We start from the raw sequence: 24,349 nt of genomic DNA, 5'->3' as shown, positions 1-24,349 counted from the left end.
CACCCGCATTTGTCACTACCACTTCCGGTTGGCTTGGGGACTTTTAACATCTGTCAGTATCTCTCTACCCTGTGAGATTGTAAGCTCCACAAGGTCAGCACACTGTGCATGGCAGATGGCGGGCACTCGATAAGGACTTATGACATGAATGAAAGAGACGTTGAGGCAATGAGCGCATAGATGGGGAAGAAATAAGTGAATGAATGCATGACACAAGGAGTGAATGAGGAATAGGGGCTTAGGTATCTTATGAAGAAGGAAGTGAGTGTGTGAGTGGGTGCATGAATGAATAAATGACTGAATACATGGAAAAGAATACAAAGAACTGAAAAAAATGAAGGCATGGATGACCAATGGGGACTGAAGCCTTCGGTCCAGAGATTTCTCCTTGAAGATGATTAGCTGTCTAGCTGTGGGATGGCAAGCTGGCTCTAATTTGGCTCTTTCATGGTCTGGCCTGACCTCACACATTCTGATGTCTCTTGAAAATCAGTCCTATCCCAGGACATGTCCCAGGCCTCCAAAAAGGTGCTTACTCATGTGGGCAAAGAGTAGGGGTGAGGATCTGACCAGGGCCCTAAGGAGGCCTTTCCCCACCTGGGTGCCAAGACCACCCTGAACATCAGAACACCATGCGTTCACAAGAGACAGACAATTCTTTAAAATATATAAATATATAAAAGTGTATAAAAATACATATATATATATATATATATATATATATATATATATATGTATGTATATATATATAATTCTATTAGCCATTCTAAAGCCTCCCTTCCAAATGTGTATACATACAGGGTGGGGCAAAAGTAGGTTTAAAGTTGTTCATATGGAAAATAATAAAATAATCTATATATATATAAAAGGCTAATATGCAGTGTCCCCTCAGGAGTTAGACCGGGAGACTGGGAGTTCAATCACTCACTATGACGTGTGCTGACCACCAGGGGATGGTGTGGAATGAAGGAAGGCCCTGGCTGGCAGCTCCGAATGGCCCTGATTGCCAGCCAGGCCTAGGGACCCTACCCGTGCATGAATTCTGTGCACCAGGCCTCTAGTTAATAGATGATAATACAAGAATAAACTCTGTGTTTCAACTCCATCATGGCTCAGTGATTGAGTGTCAACCTATAAACCAGATGGTTACAGTTTGATTCCCGGTCAGGGCACATGCCTGGGTTGTGGGCTTGATCCCCAGTAGGGAGCATGCAAGAGGTAGCCAATCAATGATTTTCTCTCTTCATTGATGTTTCTATCTCTCTCCCTCTCCCTTCCTCTCTGAAATCAATAATTATTAAAAAACGAAACCCTACTTGTCCCACCCTGTACACATGCATACACATACATATGGACATGTGTGCATACACACACACTTCTTGTGCATGCCTAGTTTATCCCGTGAACTCCTGTTGCAGCTTCTCCTCCCTTCAGTGGAAGAGGCATGGGGGGTGAAGAAGAGGCGAGGGTGGGTGGCAGGTGCAGGACAGGTTAGAACCTCCTCACTTTACGCACCAGGATGCTGAGCCCAGAAGGGGGAGTGACCTGCCTTGCGGGTGCATTTCAGAGGTTGCTCCTTCTGCACATCCAGCCCCTAAGAGAGGTGCCCTCACGCCCCTTTCACAGGTGCCCAGAGCTCAGGTTACAGAGCTGGTGGTCCAGGACCATGAATGAGAACCGCTGTCTCTCTGACTTCCAAGCCCAGCGATTGAAATAATGGAGCCTCACAGAGAAAGAGGAAGGGAGGCAGTCGAAGGGGACAGAGGCAGGTGAAGGGCCAGAGGAGAAGAAAGCAATGGGGGGAATGCGAACAAAGACGAGCGATGAGAATAAAGGGGACACTGGCTGGGCAGTGGGGGAAGCTCAGAGCTGGGTGGTTGTCATGAGATCCATCCTGGAGTTTCTAGAGAGCAAGGACAACGTTAGGCTTCCAGGATAAAATGCTTCTCAAAAAAAGAAGGGGCAGCCTCTGAGACACAGACCAAAGCTGTCTTATCCCAAGAGGGGAGAAAGGAAAAATTCTGGTCAACACAGGAGGCAGTGGCCCGCCCTGTGCTGCTGCCTGTCTTACTTCCTCTTCTCTGTGCTCTCTCCTCTGCGCTCCCCTCCCCCACGCCTGGGCAGCTCTGGGCTTGGAGACCAGGCTGCTGTGTTGTGATATATGAGCCCTAATTGGCATCATCACAGAGCAGTGATCTCACCAGGCCCCTGCCTGCCTCTCCTTCCCCAAGGAGCAGGGAGGTGGCAGCTTTGGTGGCAGTAGCCATGAGAGATCCTCACTGCCAGAGCCTCCCTGTCCTGCTGGGGGGCTGGCTCTGGGCGGCCCCAGATGTGCCCTCCAGCCCCCAAGTCCCACACAGACCTCACCCCTTTACAAGGCTTTTGATGAAGTCCCTCTCCTTAGAGAGGTGGGCTCTCCCCAGGGAGGGGCTCCACCTGGGATGGATGATGTCTGAGGGGCCTTCAGAGGTGAGGAGGGAGAGGGAGCTGGAGCCCAGGAGGTGAGGAGGGAGAGGGAGCTGGTCCCCAGGAGATGAGGAGGGAGAGGGAGCTGGAGCCCAGGAGGTGAGGAGGGAGAGGGAGCTGGAGCCCAGGAGGTGAGGAGGGAGAGGGAGCTGGAGCCCAGGAGGTGAGGAGGGAGAGGGAGCTGGTCCCCAGGAGATGAGGAGGGAGAGGGAGCTGGAGCCCAGGAGGTGAGGAGGGAGAGGGAGCTGGTCCCCAGGAGGTGAGGAGGGAGAGGGAGCTGGAGCCCAGGAGGTGAGGAGGGAAAGGGAGCTGGAGCCCAGGAGGTGAGGAGGGAGAGGGAGCTGGTCCCCAGGAGGTGAGGAGGGAGAGGGAGCTGGAGCCCAGGAGGTGAGGAGGGAGAGGGAGCTGGAGCCCAGGAGGTGAGGAGGGAGAGGGAGCTGGTCCCCAGGAGATGAGGAGGGAGAGGGAGCTGGAGCCCAGGAGGTGAGGAGGGAGAGGGAGCTGGAGCCCAGGAGGTGAGGAGGGAGAGGGAGCTGGTCCCCAGGAGATGAGGAGGGAGAGGGAGCTGGAGCCCAGGAGGTGAGGAGGGAAAGGGAGCTGGAGCCCAGGAGGTGAGGAGGGAGAGGGAGTTGGTCCCCAGGAGGTGAGGAGGGAGAGGGAGTTGGTCCCCAGGAGGTGAGGAGGGAGAGGGAGCTGGAGCCCAGGAGGTGAGGAGGGAGAGGGAGTTGGTCCCCAGGAGGTGAGGAGGGAGAGGGAGCTGGTCCCCAGGAGGTGAGGAGGGAGAGGGAGCTGGAGCCCAGGAGGTGAGGAGGGAGAGGGAGCTGGTCCCCAGGAGGTGAGGAGGGAGAGGGAGCTGGAGCCCAGGAGGTGAGGAGGGAGAGGGAGTTGGTCCCCAGGAGGTGAGGATGGAGAGGGAGCTGGAGCCCAGGAGGTGAGGAGGGAGAGGGAGCTGGTCCCCAGGAGGTGAGGAGGGAGAGGGAGCTGGTCCCCAGGAGGTGAGGAGGGAGAGGGAGCTGGTCCCCAGGAGGTGAGGAAGGAGAGGGAGCTGGAGCCCAGGAGGTGAGGGGGGAGAGGGAGCTGGAGCCCAGGAGGTGAGGAGGGAGAGGGAGCTGGTCCCCAGGAGGTGAGGAGGGAGAGGGAGCTGGTCCCCAGGAGGTGAGGAGGGAGAAGAGCTGGGTGTCCAGCAGGGACCCTGCCCTCCCTCTTCCTTCTCACTCAGTGTGCCCCGTTTCTTCTCCTGGCCAGGCTCCCCTATGTGCCCCCACCTCCCTGGGTGACCGACCCATTCATCAAGGGCATCTGCATGGCAGTGGGAGCATGGACTGCAGGGGAGGGAAGGAGGTTCAGTTTCCAAGGTCAGGCAGACTTCCTTCCCTTTTGGCTCTGATCATGAGGAAGCTCATGGGTGAAGGGATGCTGCTGCCACCCCGCCCACCACTAGACTGTGCTGAGGGCAGCAGAGCGGGGCCCTGCGGCTCATTTATGTGTGGCTGTGATGTGGGAATGCAGCATATGCATAAGGTGGGCAGGAGATGTGTCGGTGTGCATGGTGGTGTGAGCTCTGTTTGCCTTTTGTGCATCTTTCTGTATGTTTGATACGTTTGGGGCCTAAGAGGTGGTTGTGTCTGTAATGTGTGTGTTCTGATGTGTCACGTGTGAGCTTGAGCTCCGTGTGCCTGTGTGGATGTGTTTGTGTGGGTGCTGTGTTCGTGTGGTATTTGGCTGATGTGTACGTGCTGGGCATGAGTTTACTGAAGGATGTGTGTGTTTGGGTCTACATTTCATTCCCAAACATGTGTGCTTGTGTTTATTTATGCATGTATGAATATATTTGAATACGCCAGTGGGTGTAGACATAAAGTCTGTTTTTATAGGTTGTTTGGTTTTTTTTTTAAAAAATAAAGTAACTCAATCAGTGTTTTGCTTACTGCCAGTCGTGAGTGTGACTGAATGTTCACTGCATATCCTAAGTTGGGGGTAGGGACGCCATCATAGACGTAGTGTCCAGAGCTGTGCACATCCATCAGCAGTGACGGGAAGGAGCAGCCAACAGACTCGCTGTTGCTCACCTGTTGCCCCACATTCTAGAATGTCCACATTGGCAAGCCCTATGAGACCCCACCTCTCTGCAAGCCTCGTGTCAAGGCCCTTTGGACCAGGGCTCTGTAGGATCTTAAAGTGCCTTCTGAATTGTCACAGAGGGCAACCGTGCAGGAGCAGGGCTGACTATAGGAAGGAGCGCTGGTTTCTCCTCTAGGTTTAGGTGCAGACTTCTGGGCTCTGAGGCTGCGTCCATCTCCAGCAGGGTGCTCAGGCCCTGCCCACCCCTGCTCTCAGGAAGTGGTCACTCATCTTGCTGGGTGCAGAACAGGCTGGGTCTGCTGTGCTGGGGAGGGAGTGTGTGCACAGATAACCTTCTGCTCCAGACATGCCGGGTGACTGTCCCATAAATCACACTGGCCATGAGAAAGGACATTCAATTCCCCGGGCTTTTCATCATGGTCAATTAGGGAATCCGCCCAAAAGGTCAGCATCACTGTCCTCGGCTGAGCTCCGGCTCCAAGCACACCCCGTTCCCCAGAAAGCCCCAGGACGGTGATTAATGTGTCTGTCCAGACTCCTGGTTCCCACCAGGCCAATGCCTGGCATCAAAGCCCAGGTTGCCTCCCTTGCGCGAGCACTTTGCAAACTGGCCTATCACCTCGCAAATGGTATTTTGAAGCTGCTATTTGTTTATCCTCATTTTGGAGGCAACCGAGACGCCATGGAAAGAACTCGGGCTTTGGAGCGGGTTCTGTTCTCCCTTTAAGTCTCCATTTGCTCAGTTGTTGAAGGTTACTGAGAGGACAGGACATAACGCCTCTAAGTGCTGGCCCATGTAGATGCTCATGAGTGATTACTTATGCAAATGTTAAGATTAATAACAAAGGCAGCCACACTGAACCACTACTGCCTTCTCATCTCCCTCCTGCTGCCACATGGTTGCTCTGTCTGCAATATCATTTCGTGCCCAACAAGCTCTTTCAGAGCCCTGTGTAAGTGAGCCTGCTATACACGCCCCGCCCCCCCCCGCCCCCCCCCACCGCATCCAGGAAGGAGCCTGGTTGCATCCGGCTCCCTTTCCCCAGGGCCTCCCACAGGGCCCCACAGGGCAGAGGCACCCAGCTACCCGGTGAGGCACCAGCCCGGGCTCTCCGGAGCCCTCGCCCCTCCCACGCTGCCCGCATGCGCCCATCCTACCTATGGCGTAGCCTTCAGGACACTGCAGTTTGAGGTTGCTGTTGAGCTGGTTCGGGGCCGAGCACTGGCCTTGCATCTCCTGGCAGAGGTGGAAGGAGCCGCTCCAGGTCCCGTCTTTCCGGCAGTGGATGACGTTGCTCCCCCGGCCCTGAGCACCACGGAAACACAGTCAGACCAAGACACCACCCTCAACTGCAGCTTCTCAAGGAAAAAAGGAAATCAGAGCAATTTGTTAACACTGGTGGCACCGATGGCATTGGTAATACCTCCACTGGTAATACCTCCATCCTACAGACGGGGAAACTGGAGGGCTCAGTGTGGGCCCTTTCTGCAAACCCCTTTCCATGTCTGAACTGGCCAAAGCTTCTCAGAGAGCCTAACTCCCAGGCTCCCTAATTCCTGGCTCAGTGTCCCTACAGAGATTTCAATCAGAGAGATTTGTTTTGTTGGTTGTTTTTATTAACTGAGAAGGCAGAGGCCCCAGTGCACCCCAGCCCATACAGTGAGTGAGAGCACGGGCCCGGGACTGTTTGTGAGGCGGCAGGGACACACCAGAGCTTGCTTCCTCGCAGGCAGTGAGAGAACATCCCATGCCAGGCCTCTGCCATTTGCTCGCAGCGCTGCCTGGGCCCAGCTGGGAAGCTTTCTCTTGCCCCTCCCTCCCTCCCTCCCTCCCTCCCTCCCTTCCTCCCTCATCATCTGTTCCATTCATCCCAGCAATGAAGGTACCAAGAAGCTGGCATGGGGATGCTTTGACCTGTGCCCTCCCTAGAGTCTTTAAAATAAACAATACTCAGTTCCTCCACCTTCTGCACCGCGGAGGTGAACGCAGCTTGCAGACACAGGCCTTCCTGCAAACCCCGTTCTGTGTCCAAGGTTCTAATGGGAGTCCAGCTCTGTAGAAACCTCAGAACTGCCTCTGAATTCAAGGAGCACCTCTTAGTGCCCATTCTGTTCCCAGCTCTGTGGGGCCCAAAGTAAAGTGAGCCAGTATCTGGTCCCACTGAGCCGGGGAAGAAAAGACAGTGGTGTGAGCAGCCAGCCATGTCAGTGTGACTGTGCTCGGTCACAGTGCTATGAGTACACGGGGACAGTCACCGGTTGTGCAAGGGTAAGCAGGGAAGGCTTCATAGAGGAGGTGATATATGGAAATAAGTCTTTAAGGATGCATACAAGCACAGGCAGCACAGAGATGGGAGGACATTTCTAAAAGGCCAAAGGCCATGTGCAAATGCAAAGACGTATATTTAGCAGTGGAGAGTCCCCACCCCACCCCCACCAGCCTTGTGACCCAAGAAAGAAAATGGGGGAAGATTGAGCTGGTAAGGCCAGTAAGGTGTGGGGCCTTAAATGTCAGCTTATGTTTGGAAACAGAGAACCGTGGGTGGTTTCTGCCCAGGGGTCCATCTGCCTGAGAACAAGCTATGTATCCTCTCCCTCTTTCAAGGTCACGAGGAGAGAAAGTACATGAGGTAGAGGTGCTAACCATGCTCACCAGGGCACCAACCTGTTGAAAGGCCCGTGTCCAATCCCAGAGTGCCCAGCCTTAACTCTGCCTCATCCTCCTGCTCCTTGCTCCCTGCAGCACCATCACCAACCTTGAACTTTCGTTTAAATTGACTGTATTACTGTAAGCTGAATCACACGGCCATGCTCTGTGCTCACTGCCCCTTCTGTCTGCTGTTTCCTATCCTCTCCTGCCCACAATCATCATCTGGCACAAGCCATTGTCTTAATGCCTCCTCATTGTGCAGAGCACACTGCCTTAAGGTCTCTGACACGCATCACCTGTTGTGCCTAGATGATGAGCTCCCCAAGGTCTAGGAAGGTGCCCTATTCACCTGTGCAGTTGCAGGGCCTTCTGCAACCTTTAATAGGTCCTGGCCATTCCATTCACTCATTCATTACTCAAAGGATATTTCTTCTATTCACTCAAGACCTGTTTGTTAACAAAAGGTGGAGTGAATAGAGTTATGGAATGAACTTGGCTATTAAATGAAGAAAAATGAACACATGGATGAGGAAATCAATGAGTAGGTGAGTGAATGAAGAAATGAGGGGATGAATGAATTAGTGCATGCCAAGGAAACAAATAAAATCTTTGGAAGGGCTAATACAGGCTGAAGCTCCCATCTGGGAAAACAGCTGCAAGGAGACAAGATTCAGAAGAGAAAGGGGGGCCCTCTCTGGGCCTCTCCTGGGCCGGCACGAGGAGGGGCCAATGGCGTTGGGAATCTCTGTGTCTGTGGGTGAAGGGTGGCCCATCCCCAGCATGTAGCCGTGGGCCGACTTGCATAGTCCACCAGAGATGTTCTGTGTGAGCACAGGGGAAGTTTAAGAGGCTTCCAGAGAACCCCAACTCTCCCTCCCAGAGCCCCAGGCTCCAGGCCCCATGATTCTGCTGGGCCCCCAGGGGAGTAGGAAATTGACCCCAATTTCCTGGAGCCTTGGCCCGAGGCTATGATGCACTTGGCCTCCAGCCCCTGCAGGGCTGCAGACCTCAGCACTACGTGGGCCAGAGCTGGCTGGGGAGCTCAGTTTGCAACAGAGAATGTATCAGAACTCGCTGGAATCTGCTCGGGGAATTTCAAACCGGGAAGGCTCCACCATAAAAGGCGGGAGCATGAAGGCACTGGTCTTGCTGCCTCCAGTCTCTCTCTCCTGCCCAGTTCATCTGGCACTCTGTGCTGCTGACTAAATCTGCTTTAAGAAGACTCCTTCTGCTAAGGTGCCTTCGCCTTCCTCACCAGGCATGCTCCCAGGTTGGCAGTCCCGGGCTTCCACGGTGGAACCCAGACAACAGGTCCAGCCCCACCTCTTGCTACGTGCATGTCCTTCCTTCAGTCTCCTGGTCACCTGGCCCCTCCAGCACACTGCTCTTGCTTCCCACCACCACACCTTTGATGCGCCCTCTGCACAGCAGACTTTCTGGAGCCTCTGTGGATGTTCAAACCCTCCTCTGGACTAGATCTTGGGGCACTCAGGGCTTGCCTACCACCTGCTGAAGATCCTCGGAGTAGGTCCTTGATGTGAGTTGGACCGCAGAAGACCTGACTGTGCATCCAATACGGGAAGACCCGAGACCACTGGAGCACCTGGCTCTGAACGCACCATTTTGCACTCTAAGGTGAAATCCTCAAGAGGGTTAAGCGTCCCTCAGCAAGTCTGCCTCTCTGAGCCTGCATATACAGCTGCAAGAAAAAGCATTGCATCCCGGCCAGTGTGGTTCAGTGATCACAGCATCAGCCACAGACCAGTCCTAGGTTTGCTTCCTGGTCATGGGCACATACCTGAGTTGCAGGGCCACAGAGAGGGAGAGATAGAAGCATCAATGATGAGAGAGAATCACTGATTGGCTGCTTTCTGTACGCCACACACTGGGGATGGAATCCGCAACCCGGGCATGTGCCCCTGACCAGGAATTGAACTGTGTCCTCCTGGTTCATAGGTCGACACAACCACTGAGCCATGCCGGCTGGGCAACCTAAGTGAAGCTTTTAGAGCTTGGCACACAATTCAGGCTAAGAGTTAGCTAAGACTCTTAACCACTCTGGTATACTGTCTCTAAGGGTACTTCAGAATGAACCAACCATCACCCATGTTTTAGAAATGCCAGCAGCAAGAATGGAGAAGTGATGTGGCCAGTCCTGTAGATGCCAATGCTGGGGCCAGGTCCCTTGACTGTAAGTGTCTGTGAATTTACCAGCGTGGAGGGGAGAGGAAAGGGAGGGGAGGGAGATGGAGAATTAAACTTCTTCTATTTAGTAGAAATACAAATAAAATAATTGCAGAGAGAAATGTGGCTGCATCAGGGCAAGGCGGAACCAGGAAGTGCAGTGCAGGATTGAAATAGTTAAGCTCTGGAGGCAGCCTGTGCTGCCCACAGGATCACCAGTTCTATCACATCCAGGTTGTATAAAGTTGGGCAAAGCACCTGACCTCACTGAACCCCAGGTCCCTGGTCTGTGAAATGGGACAGCAATGCCAGATGTCATGGGGCTTAAACACAGTCGTCTCTCTAAGCCAGTGGTTCTCAACCTTGGCTGCACATTAGAATCACCTGGGAATCTTTTTAAAATCCTGATTTCTGGGCCTCATCCTCCGGAAATTCTGTTTCTTTGTTACTAATGTTGTGGCCCCACCCCTAACAGAGTGACAACACGTCCTACAGGAGGCGGAGAGCTACAGGAGAGGGCAGGGAACAATTTGTTATGGGGTGAGGCCCAGAAATCAGGATTTTAAAAAGATTCCCAGGTGATTCTAATGTGCAGCCAAGGTTGAGAACCACTGCAAGTATTAGCCCAGCAACCAGTGTGGAGCAGATGCTCAATAAATTGCAGCTGCTGTTAATTACTGGTCTTTGTTCCCAGTCACGTGCATTCACTTCCTGCAAGCGAGGTGCAGCCTGGGCAGGAAAACGTGGCTTGTGTGATGACTCGGTTAGGAGATCTGAGGCTTTAAGACCTGATTCAGCCAGTAACCTGCTGGGTGACTTGGCTAAGTCCCTTCTGCTCTCTGGGCTCCAGTGGTGCCATTGATAGAATAAGTGGATGGAATGGGAGACACTATGAGATCCCGCCCACTGCTCACATCACATGGGTGATGTTTCTGACTTCCTCCAGGAAGCCCGGGTGCGTGGGCAAGCACTGGACGACCCTGAGACTGGACGTGGCCCCTGCCTGCGGAGGCACTGTACCCGAGAGCTATGCTGTGTCCACAGCAGAACCCGTCAAGGCAGCTGCATGCCACTGGTGGCAGGAAGGCTTCTACAGCCACCCTCTGTGACCCACGGGAGGAGCCGAGGGCATGTGGATCCCACTCCCACACTCCCTCTCTTGCCCCTGTTGAGTTGCCGAAACCCACCATTAAGTAATAACTTTGTACACAAAAATCCCTTCAGGCTTTTCCTTCCCTGCACCTCCCAGAGACCCTGTCCCTACCCCGAGATGGCCCACTCCCCGAATTACCTACAAACAAGAACTGAGCCTGAATCCTCACCTCGGACAGCTCAGGAGCACCTGCGTGGGATTAGTGCTGAGACCATCAGGCTTCTCGCCAGTCCCCTGGGCACGAACCCATGCACCCTGCCTTTGCTACCTGACTGCCCTGGCAACCTCTGGGCCGAGCATCGGTCAACACCACCGCCTCTCGCAACCGTGGGCAAGCACCGAGCCTCCTGAAGTTTCCTTCCTCATCTGGCCAATGGGCATATAGTGTCTTTTTCAAAGGTTTAGAGTGAGTTGTCAAAATAAGAGAAATCCTGTAACACTGGTTTGGCATCCGGGGAACACTTAACGAGAAAGCTGTTATTAGGAAGGTTCTTTGTCTTGGTTCACAAAGATTCATTCTAGAACAAACGGTCCAATAGGGTAGCCACTACACAAGTGTGGGCTGTTTACATTTAAAACTATATACGACGTCATATTTTGCTGCTCAGTCACATTTCAGTGCTCCACAGCCACACGTGGCTAGTGGCCACCAGACTGCCCAGCGCAGCTATGAGGGTTCACCATCACAGTGTGACCAGGCAGCACTGGTCTAGAGGATCCATATAGTCTACAGATTTATTGAGCGAGAGGTCAGGTCTCCCTGTGGTTCCACTGATCTCCCCCCCCCCCCCCCCCCCACACACACACCCTGGCCTCACGCATGCTGGACGCTCCATCTCTGACTTTCTGGGGTAACTTTGCAGCCATCGCCTTTGCGTTTAGCTCCTGTAAGAGCCCGCTTGGAGCATCGGGAATCATCCTCACTAGATGTGACCTCACAGGTGGTCTGGTTCACTTGCACCACACCCAGGGCTGCTGGGTAGGGGCCACAGGGGTGCTGCACCATTTCAGGGGATACTCGTAGACATACACTGCTTTCATGGACCCCACCCGCATGCTGTGTCTGAGGAAACTGAAGCTTAGCGAGTTAAATAACTTGCCCAAGTCTCCCCGCTAGTAAGGTGGTGGAGCCAGGATCTGAACTCTGACACCAGGCCTAGCATCATCCTGGCTCCCAGTGAACCAACGAAGTGGAGGGTTTACTTGTTAATTTGCTCTTGTGGCAGTGGGAGAGTGAACACGCATCTCCCCTACGACAGCCCCCGTCCTCTCCGCCAGGGTCTGAACTCGTTTGGAAGGCCAAGAATTCCTGCTCGTACAAGCTATTGGGTTTAAGATGCTCCGGGCCGTACGTTTCTGCGCGTTTACAGGCAGCGAGAGGGGATCTGAGGTGAATACTAGATTTGGCTCCCAGTCCCTGGGGCTGAGGGCAGAGGAAATTCATTTGCAGTACAAACCAGAAACGTCAATTGTATTAGGAGCCCATTTGGCAGGCGCTCCCTCATTCTTTGAGCCAACAAGCCATACCCTGCTCCTTTGCGTCTAGCCTCTCCGCCTGCTGCCAAACTGAACTGCCTGAGTCGTCTGATACATCTACATTTCCCTCTCCTTTAAGTACAAACTGGCCATGAAAGGTACTTGGCAAGCCCCAGGCAGACTGGGTTTCAGTTTGATAACATGACCGCGGCCAGAATATTATTTGGCTCAGTAGTCGGGGTAACGGTCAGCAACAGTTTTATGTAAGGGAGCGAGAGGGAAGTTGATCAGCCTGCATGAGGCCGTGGTAATCCCTGGCCTTAGCCTGTGCCAGCCCCGGCTTCTGCTTCCCTGGAAGTCAAGGATGGGAAGGACTCGGCACACACATCCCTCAGTGGACACTACCAAGGATCTTCAGGGAGTGCCTACTGAATTCAGTCCGTCCACAGTTGGGGGGACCTGGGTTCTGATTCTGACTCCACTGACCCCTGCTGTGTCACCTTGGGTGGTTGAATGACTCCTCCAGAGTCTCGGTTTTCTGAACTGGAAAATGAGGTGATTGGCCTGGATGTTCCCAGCAGCGCTCTGCCCTGCCCTCTCATTTCCCAAGCCCCTACTAGGTGCCTGGCACTGTCCCCAGTGCTGAAAACATTTCCCAGCCTGGGGTGGGAGGTGGGGCGGGGAGGTGAGGTGGGAGCATAACATGGATTTCAGTGTAGTGTGTCCAGTGCTGTGAAGGAGGACCCTGAGAAGGGCACTGAGCCTAGCAGTGCGAGGGACATCAAGGCAGGGTCCCTGGAGGAAGGGGTCCTGAGCTGAATCGTCGAAGGTGGTTAGTGAAGCAGCTGGAAAGGGTGAGAGATGGCAGAGGGGAGGTCATTCTTACTGGTGATAGAGGAAAGGTCTTGAATGCCACCCTGAGGAGTTAGGGTTGAATCCTGAGGAAAATGGGAGTTGCTGGTTCACCAACCTTTAAGCAGGGGAGCCGTCATGATCAGATTTATGCTCCAAACAAACCACTCTGGCTGAAACGTGGAGGAACAGTGGCGAGGCCAGGGCACAGGCGCAGGGAGGTAACCAGGGAGCTTCCTGGTAGCCCAGGAAAGAGATGGTGGTGGCCTACATTAGGGTGGAGGCACTGGAGATAGAGGAGGACTTAGGATGTCTTGGAGGGAGAATGGGTTGGGCTTGGTAATGGCTTGGCGGAGGGGAGGATGGTGGTTTGGCAGTGCCTGGTATTTGGTGGCCAACAATAAAGACTCGTGAGGACTGGCTGGAGGTGGAACCTGCACTGGGCCCAGGTGGCAGGACACTGGCCTCACCTGGATGAATACCCTTGCACACCTGGGAGACACGGGGCTTGGGGTGCAGCCCTTACAGGTTGGGTCTATGAAGGTGGAATTCCTTATAGACTTTGGTCTTCTTTGGAGCTAGCTTGGCCTCTCATTTCTTTCCCATTCTTGACTCTCTGCCTGTCTTCCTGGGGGGTGTAGGGAAGGTATGTGTAAGGATTAAGGGCAATTAATTCACAGAACTCCAGCAGAGGCCGGCAGGCTGTTGGACTTCCTCTCGATTACAAGTGGACTAAATAAAATCCAATCCCTGCCAGCTCCTTCTCTTTTTTCTGAAGTTTTCTCAAAACTGCATCTTTAGTCTAAATATGGTTCCTTTTCTCTTTATGCTTGAAGAGTCTTCTGACTTTAAATACTTCAGGGACCAATGTCATGATGATGGTGGCAGACAGTTGGCCAAACAGCCTTGGTCACTCCTATTAGAGTCACTTCACTTTGATCAAATTCATACGCTGGGACTGCATATATGATTTCCTTCGTCAGGGTTCCAATACTAAAGTATTTTCAGAGCTAAGGATCTCAGAACAAATACAATATGGCATTGCAGGGAAGAAAACAAGGTTCCGAGAGGTTACAAAGAGCATTCGAATCCAATTTCCTAACCTCTGCACTGGTGATGCTGCTACTGCACACACCTGGCATCTGGAGAGAGTCCCTTGGAGGAAGTGGTTCTTGAACTACAGGCTGGTCTTGGGTAAGCAGACAGGAGGTGGACCTGAGTATTGATCTTAAGGTCAAGGAGTCTTACCTGGGCGGCATCGCTGTCTTCACACCTGATCCGACACTCGCTGTTGAACTGGAAGCCGTCTGTGCACTGGTAGAGCCCGTGGAACTTCGGTGGAGGCGGGTCACATGTCACGGGAACACAGGCTCCCTCCTGCCAGCTGCCGTCTTGGGTGCACTGAGTCTTGAAGGCGCGCCTTCAGGGAAGAGATAAAAGAAGAGGCATCTCAAGGACCAAATCGCTAGAGCCATGCTCTACCCAAACTCCCAGGTGTCTCTGAGGCCAGCTGCGTTTCCACTCCTGGTTCCCTACCTGTCCTGTGGGCTTGAGAGGGGGCATGTGTAGGGATTAAGGAAAATTCATCCATAGAACTCCTTTAACAGGAATGAGCTGGAGTTTCAGATTTTGTCACAGATACATATGAACTGAAATGAAATCCAAGCCCGGATGGGTGGTTTAGTTGCTTGGCACATTGTCCCTTGCACCAAAAGGTCATGGGTTCAATTCCCAGTCAGGGCACATGCCTAGGTTGTGAGTTTGATCCCCATTGGGGCACATATGAGAGGTAACTGATCTATGTTTCTCTTCCCCGCCCTCAAATCTCTCCTCTGGTGAGAATTAAAAAAAATTAAAATTAGTTTAAAAAAAGGAAAAGAAAATCCAAGCCTTACTAGTCCCAGTCTTCTCCCTTCCTTCCCGAGCTCTCTGATTGGTGCTGACACTGATGACGTTAAACCCACTATTTATTGAACAATTACTATGTGCCAGGCATGTGGCAAGCACTTTACATACACATCCTCATTTATTCTGCCCACCATCCTACGGGGAACTCTTATTATTGGCTTCATCTTCTTGTTGAAAAATAGAGACCCAGAGAAGGGAAGTCACTTGCATGAAGTCACACAGCCAGTAGGCAGGTATTCACAACGTCCTTCAAGATTCCGTAACACAGAAGGGGTTTTGCCTCCAGCAAAGAAAGGAACCCTTGCTTCTAATCAGAGAGCAGACTGCTGCTCCCCAGAACTTGCCCCACTTACTTCTTTGACTTCCGAGAGGCGCCGGGCACATGGTATCCAGGCTTGCACTTGTACTTGCAGAAAGAGCCCACCTTGTGCTTGTTCTCTCGGCACCTGGCGGTCTGCAGGTCTGCATTGGGCACCGGGGGCGGAGCCAGACACATGAGCTCGCACAGGGCCTCCGGGAAAGACCACAGCCCATCCTCCATGCAGGTCAGGAGGCTGTTGTTGCCTGGAAACAACAGACAGGCAGGGTTAGCCGATGGGGGTCTGACAGTCAAGCTAATTCATGGGCTGCCTGGACTTACACCAACCTGAAGAACCAGAGGGTCTTCCACGTGTAATGCCAGACCCTTACACTTACAGCCGGGAACCTTGGGGGATGGAGAGAGCCGCTCAGAAGGAGCCCAGCTTGGGGGGTGACTTATCTGTGTCCACCGTGAATTGAGATTCAAAGCTCCTGACTGCCACTCCTGGACCTTTTTTCTGCACAGGAAAGAGACCTCCCCCACCCCTTTGCTTTGCCAGGTGGACCTCTGAGCCCAGGGTTGGAAGGCTTTGCCTCCTAATAACTGGCAGAGTAAGCTCCTGCCAAGTCTACTGAGGGCTTTGACCCAGTGTGCCGCGTGACCTTGAGCTGCGGCTCCGCGCCGGGCCCTGCGCCCTGTTCATCCCGCTCCCCTTGTGCCTGGTAGTGACAGCATTGTGGGACCTGAAGGTCTGACTCTCTCCGTCCCCAATGTTCCTGATGTCCTGCCAGAGCAGGCGGGAGAGCAGCACACCCCCCGCAGCCCGTGCCAGCTCTGCCCGCAGTGCTGACGGCCACCCGGAAGCTGGCCGGATGGAGACGTTGCAAATAAAAGTGAAACCGGGGAGTCCAGCATCTCCCTGCCAGGTCGTATATTATCAGCACAGCCTGCCCCAAGCCTCCCCAGGACAATTAGAGATGGACCCAGCACTTGGGTTTCTCAATCACACTCTCCTCCTCTGGGGTATTACTGGACAGTGTTGACAGAAGGGTGGGGAGCACGGAGGCTCTGGGATTTGGAGGTCGGAAGGTCTGATCTGAAGGGGGCAGGGCGGAGTGACGGGCTGAGCTGAGGTTACTGCATGCCGACCGCTCTGATGTGTAATCTCCTGTGTTCTCAAGCACTGCTCCTAGTCTGACACCTCCCATTTGGAAACAGACTCGGAGAGGGAAGTGACCTAAGTTCTCACAGTCAGTGAAACTGCCCTTCAAAACCAATGTTGTGTCACTACAAGACGGTGACTGTTTTTAATGGGAAGCTGGCCCTATATGCTCAGCAGAGCCCTCATTAGCTATTCTGAGAGGCAAACCCCAATATCCCGTCTACAGAGAGAAAACAATTGCTCCTGCCCTTCCCGGTGATGAGAAGATACAATGAAACAACAGTTATGAAAAGTGTCCAGAAAATGGTGTCAAACTCATTTCCTCCCTCCCTCCCTCCCTTTCCTCCCTCCTAACCCTCTGCCTGCATTAGATCTGAAAGGACTCTGTGAATTGCACAGAAGCTTTCATTTATTCAATAAGCATCTGCATAGCGCTCACTATATGCCAGCTACCAACAGAGCAGTGGACAAAACTTAAAAAAGAAGCCTCAAACCCTGCCCTCTGGGAGCTTATACTCTCCTGGATGGGGAGGAACACCGTAAGTTATACCAGGAAGTAACTTTTCTGGTGTGATGAAAGCATTGAGCCCTGTGGAGAGAAAGCAAGCGGGGAGAAGGAGGAAGAGAGTCCTGTGCAATTGTATTGTAGGCTCCTCTGCTCCCCTCCTTCCTGTCATTGTCAGTGTCAACCATCTGGTGAGCACAGATAATTTAGTGTCTGTAAACCCCAGAGGACCCCACGTCGATAAACTGTGATGCTGCAAAAACAAACCACCGCTTTTTCTACATTAACTAAAAGGCATGAGGGGTATGGAAGGAGGATTCATTGGGCTTCCTGCATTGCCTCTGTGCTTGGGGCTGTGGTGTGGGGTGCCCACGCATAGCAAAAGCTTGGGAGGAAGAGGCGTTATCAAAGATCTGCAGAGAGCACCCTCTCTATATTCCCCAAGGAGGATAAAATACTGTGAAGAAAGTGTTGGGACTCTTAACAGTATCCCACATCTGCTATGCAAATCAAAATTGTGAGATGGATGGTGTGGTTCCTTTGTGGCCAAGATAGCACAAAACTGCAAAATGTTAATCAGAAGAGAAAAAATGCAAACCAGGAATGTGAATTCTGGGACAGGGTAAACAGGCATTAACAAAGGAAGAAGCCCGCTAAAGCAGGGCCTGGTGATTCAGGACCATGGACATGCCCCCACCCACATCAAACACAGCCCAGGAGAGGCAGACACGGAGCTGTGCGGCATCGGTATTTCCAAGCACAGCTGCGGCCGCTCCTGTGCATGTGGCTTTGAAAAAAGTAGGGTATGACACAGGCTGCACATGTCCTGCCTGCATCCCTGGGCCCTGACCTCTCTACTCTGAAGGGTGAGGCCCTTTCTCATGGGCATGGGTGGGTGTTCTGCCTGCACACAGGGCAAGTTCACAGTCCTACGGTGTCAAGGACCCTGTAAGTAGCACTCAACCAGGGATGGAGATGGTGGATTCACAGGCTGGCTTCCAGAGCTGCAGAGGGAACACTCTACCCTCGCTCCTAGAAGGATGAGCGCTGGCTGCCCACAGCAGTAACTGGCTTCAGAAGAGACCCCTGATGCTACCCTCACTTCCACACCTCCCTTTCTCCTTCCCCTGCCTGAGATCCCTAGGGCAACACTAGCTGAAAAACACTGCGTGAAGGACACTGCGTGAAGGACACTGCGTGGAGGACACTGCGTGGAGGACACTGGGTGAAGGACACTGCGTGAAGGACACTGCGTGAAGGACACTGGGTGAAGGACACTGCGTGGAGGACACTGCGTGGAGGACACTGGGTGAAGGACACTGCGTGAAGGACACTGGGTGGAGGACACTGGGTGAAGGACACTGCGTGGAGGACACTGGGTGAAGGACACTGGGTGAAGGACACTGCGTGGAGGACACTGCGTGATGGACACTGGGTGAAGGACACTGGGTGAAGGACACTGCGTGAAGGACACTGCTTGATGGACACTGGGTGAAGGACACTGCGTGATGGACACTGGGTGAAGGACACTGCGTGATGGACACTGGGTGAAGGACACTGGGTGAAGGACACTGCGTGAAGGACACTGGGTGAAGGACACTGGGTGAAGGACACTGCGTGAAGGACACTGCGTGAAGGACACTGCGTGAAAGACACTGGGTGAAGCCTGGCTTTCCCTGCGGGGGGAAGAGTGCTGATGTCAGAGACTGGCTTCCGAACAGTTCTGTGACCCTGACCTTCCTCTGTTCATCATTTAAAGTCAAGAGGGTAGAAATTTGCTTGGCTTATCTACAAATGTGCCTGAGAAAGTTTCAATCTCTAATGAGTATTAAAGTAATTATAAACAGTGTCAAAGCGATGTGTTTTTATTATTTTATTAAAAAGAATATTCAGAAGACCAAATCTCTTTGGAAGTTCCTTTGAGATTAAAATTAACCTAGAGCATATTCAAGGAAGGAGGGCCAGGAGATCCAAGGTGGGGTTCATTGTGCATACATGGTGTTGGTACTGCCAACATCCTAAGGGCAGGGAATACATCCTCCTCATTCTTTTATTTCTGGAATATAGCCAAGCACACAGTAGGTCTTCAATATCCATTTGTAAAGTGCATGAAGTATTATGAATCTACCTGTGACCTTGAACTAGTCAACTAACCTCTTTGGCCCTAGACCAGAGCTTCTTTGAATTATTACCCAGCTTGAACATTTTAGGATGTGAAAGGCCATATACTGGCTACTGTATTGTTCTGAGAAAACTGCAGCTAGTGAGGACAAATAAACATGCAGTCAGCTGTGTTAGCCAAAGGCTGGTGCTGGTGGCATTGGGAAGAGATTGTTTTATTTTTCTTGGTAAGAAACAGAAGTCACAGTAGAAGCAGCGGAAGAAGGACAAAGAGCACAGTCGTGGTGTGGACCCACGACACCCTCGACTCTGCTCTCTTCAGAATACTAGGGTGATAAAATTAAACATCTTAGGAAGTGTAGGAAAGTTCCTATTAAGAGGTGACCTGGATTGTGGGAAGGTGCCAGATGAGAACCATGGGATAAAGCTGAACCCTCCAGAGCCTGGCTATCTGCTTCAGAAAAAGATGGAAGGGTCTTTGCCAGAGAAAGGAGAGAGAATTTCAAATTCCTAGAGGGAGGGAAGCTGTGGCAGGATACTGAAGGGAGAGGGCAAGGCGTGGATCAAAGAGCTGAGAGCAGGTAAGAAGGTTAATTGCTGGGCACTGTAGGACGTGGCCAGTCTCCCTGTCCAACCAACTCAGTCCCATCAAGGTGCTCGATGGTATCATGGGGTATCTTACAGAAACTGGTGATAGACCGAGTTTTAAATCTGAGGTTAGAGAGGCAAAACTGGGATAGAAAAGGCAACCAGAGCCAGAACAGAAAGCAAGTCTTTTAAAAAGAGTTTTGTAGGATGAGGGCACGCTCACTTGTAGACACCCCACTCCATAGTCAGTTTCAAGTGTACCCAACCTAGTTGAGTTGAGGTGATGTAAATTATGTTGCAGTTTTAGCCATTCCATAAAGCACTCATGATTTTGATTTTGAAGTTTTGTGTTTTTTTAACTTGAGAATATTTTCCCCCTCATGCATTTCTGTAGGTTCTGTCAGTGTGATACTGTCTGTCTAGTGTTTATTGGATAAAAGAAGGACCTTGGCACAAGTGATTCTAAGGTGTGGGTTCCTGGGATAGGTGGCATACATCCTGAAGAGGGCTTGGAATCTCAGTGAAAGGCAAGAAAAATTCACCTGGAACATAAGGGGCAAGTGGGTTTGTGGCGCTACCTGTGTCACACAGGTTCCCAGGTGCACTTGGATGCTTGTCCTGGGTGGTAGCTGTGCTTCCCGGGACACTCACCTCCAGGTCCTGGGAGAAGCAAGGAGGGTGGAGCCTGTTGCCCAGCTGTCAGGACTCAGTCCCCCGGGACAAAGAGGAGAGGGGGCAGCCTCTGCACAAGTCCTCACAAGGGTGACTCTTGGGGAAGATGAGTATTTCCCAAGCACGTTCTCTGCTCTGGCATTTTATACCTGCTACCTCTTTCACTCCTCAACCTGGCCCTTTGCCGGGCACTCTTTAGCCTATTTTACAAACGAGGGTATTGAGCTGAGCAATGGGAAATTGCTCACCTAAGATCAAACAATTGGAACAGAACCCCCTAGAATCCTGGTCCATTTAATTCTAAAGCCAATGCTCTTTGTTTTAACTACATTGCAGGGGAAGGAACAACAAACGGAGGGAGGGAAGAAAGGGAAGCAAACAAAATAATGGAGGGAAATTGTTCAGATCAACACTTTACCCCATGAGACATGAGCAAGCTAAAGAGAGAGAGAGATGGCAGGGCCTCTGCCTGGCCTTGCTGCCAGCAGCTCCAAGCAGAGGGTCACCCCTGGAGTTTCAGCACCAGGTGATGCTAAGTGACCATGGGTCCTAGTGGGCCAGTGTGGCTGCTGGGGAGATGCTTCCCTGCATCCTGAAGGGAAGGGCAAAGTCGGGTGCCGGGAGCTGGTCCATGCTTGCTGTTTCAAGGGACCTGGCATATATGGCATACTGTTCTTAATATGTTTGCTCACCTTCTTGGCACTATGTGTTTTAACCAAGGTCACCTCTCTGAGAAAGGTTGTTTCCCCAGGTAGGGATTTTCCCCTGAAGTTAGGGAGGGAACAAAACCTCTTAACTAAGTTAATCACTTTAACTACGAACAATCATGCTTAAGCTACATAATCTTTACTCCCTGGAATGGAGATAAGAAACGCCCTAACCTTTGTAATAGAGATTGATAGGATTGAATCAACTGGTATAAATACAGATGTAACAAGACAGCAAGAGACAGAACTTAGAATACAGAGCTTAGAACATAGAACTAAGAAGACAGAACCTACACAGAACCTACAGACAGAAGAACTTCGCTGGAGATCCAGACCAGAACTTGGCTGGAGATCCTGGCTAGAGATCCTGGCTAGGCTGCTGATCAACTGAACGCTGTCTCCGTGTCCTTCCTTCTTCGCCGACTCCGTCCACACCTTTGGGGACCCCTGGACCCGCTGGGGTTGGACCCCGGCATCTGGCGCAGGATTCCCATAGGTAAGCCCCCCCTCCCCCTTTGAGAACCCCACACTCGGGACGGATAGGACTCCACCAGGGTGCCGCAAACCCCCCTACAGAGGATAAGTAGGGTAAGAAGGTGGATAGTACAGAACTTAGATTGAGAAGATGTGCCATACTGAGTCCAAAGAAAGAAGACTCTGTATTGATCTTTAGATTGAGAAGATGTGCCATACTGAGTCCAAAGAAAGAAGACTCTGTATTGATCTTTAGATTAAGAAGATGTGCCATACTGAGTCTAAAGAAAAAAGACTCTGTATTGATCTTTTAACATATATGCTTGCTAGCAGAGGAATTAAGGTTACTCCCAGTCAGACAGAACGTTTTATACAAGAAATACGTCCATGCTTTTCTGAGGAAGGAAAGGTGCCCGAAAGGTAAATGTAAAGGCATGGGAGAAGGTAGGCCCAAGGAGCCTTATTCTTAACCCCACTGCAGCCTTTCCACCCCGGGAAAGTGCAGGATTGGCAAGTTCTCCATGGGGTGATAGATCAGGACTCAGGTAATAGCGGAAAGTGCCAATCCTACTCTTAAAATGGATACAAGAGAGCGTTTCAGGTTTTTCTTTTTAATGCCTGGTTTTAAAAAATAAAAAAGGGGGAATTTGCCGGGAGCTGGTCCATGCTTGCTGTTTCAAGGGACCTGGCATATATGGCATACTGTTCTTAATATGTTTGCTCACCTTCTTGGCACTATGTGTTTTAACCAAGGTCACCTCTCTGAGAAAGGTTGTTTCCCCAGGTAGGGATTTTCCCCTGAAGTTAGGGAGGGAACAAAACCTCTTAACTAAGTTAATCACTTTAACTACGAACAATCATGCTTAAGCTACATAATCTTTACTCCCTGGAATGGAGATAAGAAACGCCCTAACCTTTGTAATAGAGATTGATAGGATTGAATCAACTGGTATAAATACAGATGTAACAAGACAGCAAGAGACAGAACTTAGAACACAGAACTTAGAACACAGAACTTAGAATACGGAACCAGGAGAGACAGAACCTAGGCACAGAACCTACACAGAACGTTCTCTAGAGACAGAAGAACTTCGCTGGAGAGAACATGGCAAAAGATCCTGGACAGAAACTGGCCTCAGAACCTAGAGACAGAACCTAGCGAGAGAACATGGCAAAAGATCCTGGACTGAACCTGACTACAGAAATTGGCAAGAGAACCTGACTAGAACCTGGTGACTGAACCTGGCTGGAGAACCTGGACAGAACCTGGCTGGAGAACCTAGTGAGGGAACATGGCTACAGAACCTGGCTGGAGAACCTGGAGAACCTAGCAAGAGAACATGGACACAGACCCTGGCTGGAGATCCTAAGCAGAACCTCTCTGGAGATCGAGACCAGAACTTGGCTGGAGATCCTGGCTGGAGATCCTGGCTAGGCTGCTGATCAACTGAACCCTGCCTCCATGTCATTCCTTCTTTGCCGACTCCGTCTACACCTTTGGGGACCCCTGGACCCGCTGGGGTTGGACCCCGGCAGTCGGGATCCACCACGATCAACTCGATGGCCTTTCTGGGGCCTCATGTGCACAGTACAGCCCCTGCCCCTCCCACGTCAGCACAGACACAATGGCAGGCGGGTCTGAATCCCTTTGATGAAGAATTATCATTAGCCACAGTGCGGGGTATAATGATCAATGACCAGCGGTTCTCAGCCTGTGGGTCGCAACCCCTTTGGGGGTCGAACGACCCTTTCACAGGGGTCGCCTAAGACCATCGGAAAACACATGTATAATTACTATTGTTTTGTGATTAATCACTATGCTTTAATTATGTTCAATTTGTAACAATGAAATTGGGGGTCACCACAACATGAGGAACTGTATTAAAGGGTTGTGGCATTAGGAAGGTTGAGAACCACTGATCAATGACAATGTATGCACCTCCCATCCCCAGGAGCCTCTGATTGACATGTGTGAGTTCCCAGCCGGAAGTTAGTCATCTACCCCACATCTGGGCAAATAGGGCCAAGAGAAGGGCTCAGGCAGTCTGAATGGCAGAGGTTTACCATTTCTACTGGTCTTGTCACCTTTCTCAGGTCAAATCTTCTTAGTCCTCAAAAGAACTTTGAGTATATAGCTTTTTGATTCAAATCTTCTTGAGTTAAAAATGAGGGGACCTCAAAGCGTTCCCTGCTTTTCATTTGGGGCAGTTTAGTGAGAATGCTGTGTCTTTCACTCATTCTTAAATATTTCCTGTGGTGTTACCATCATCAATTCATCCAGCCTTCCACTCAATGTACTTTACAGAGTCTCACTGTGTACAGGCCCTGGGTTCGCTGACAGCAACGCTCAAAGGAATTACACACATGGCCACTGCCTTCCAAGGACTCAAGTCCACTAGCCTTTTGAAGCTAGGTATCCCCTTGGAAATTTGGGGAAACGATTGACCCTCTCTGATCGTCAAAATGCCTGAGACTTAATAGTACACATTATATCTAAGCTTAAGAGAATTTATAGATCTCCCTCCAAGCCCTCATACCCCACAGAAGTCTACTCTCGCACACTCGACAGATGGACCTCAAATGGCCTCTGTGATAAGGGGCAATGTTTCCTCCAATAAACCAAGCAAAGGAAAGGGTCCTGGCCCCTCTGAGGACTGGGCACACGTCAAATCCAACACTCGGCTGGAAGCCAAGAGCATGTATCCTGATAATGCGGCTAACCTGCTCTGTGATTTTGCACAAATTCCTTCCTCCCTCTCACTGGACCTCAGTTTCCCATCTTCCCAATCATCGGTTATTCCTATGAGCTCAAAGAGTCCTTTTAATCCTAGGATACCCAGCCTCTCCCTCCTTCCAAACATGGCCTCTTCTTCAGGTTGCCTGATAATGTCTTATCCAGCCCAGGAGAGGCCAGTAATCGCCTCCTCCTGCACCCGCTCCTCTCCCCAGCCAGCCTTTCCTAAGGGTGGCAGTTGGCTCTGGAGAAAGATGAGACCTGCAGTCCAATGTGAACCCCGCCATGAATGAGGTGGCCTTGGACAATTTCCT

General features: G+C 51.6%; 1 protein-coding gene across 1 annotated transcript in view; it reads right to left on the bottom strand.

The window, feature by feature from the left end:
* Nucleotides 1–24,349, bottom strand: part of PAPPA (pappalysin 1) — a 220,002-nt gene that overhangs the window by 29,760 nt on the left and 165,893 nt on the right. The window contains exons 16-18 of the mRNA XM_036329823.1: nt 15,125–15,335; nt 14,112–14,283; nt 5,707–5,854 (exon numbers count right to left, since the gene is read on the bottom strand). Of these exons, the coding sequence (XP_036185716.1) occupies nt 5,707–5,854; nt 14,112–14,283; nt 15,125–15,335 (531 nt within the window). The remainder of the gene's footprint in view (nt 1–5,706; nt 5,855–14,111; nt 14,284–15,124; nt 15,336–24,349) is intronic.

The sequence above is a fragment of the Myotis myotis genome, unplaced genomic scaffold, assembly GCF_014108235.1.
Source record: "Myotis myotis isolate mMyoMyo1 unplaced genomic scaffold, mMyoMyo1.p scaffold_m19_p_12, whole genome shotgun sequence".
In the NCBI taxonomy this organism is placed as follows: domain Eukaryota; kingdom Metazoa; phylum Chordata; class Mammalia; order Chiroptera; family Vespertilionidae; genus Myotis; species Myotis myotis.
The sequence above is the reverse complement of the archived record's forward strand: the minus strand, read 5'-3'. Positions and strand labels throughout refer to the sequence as shown.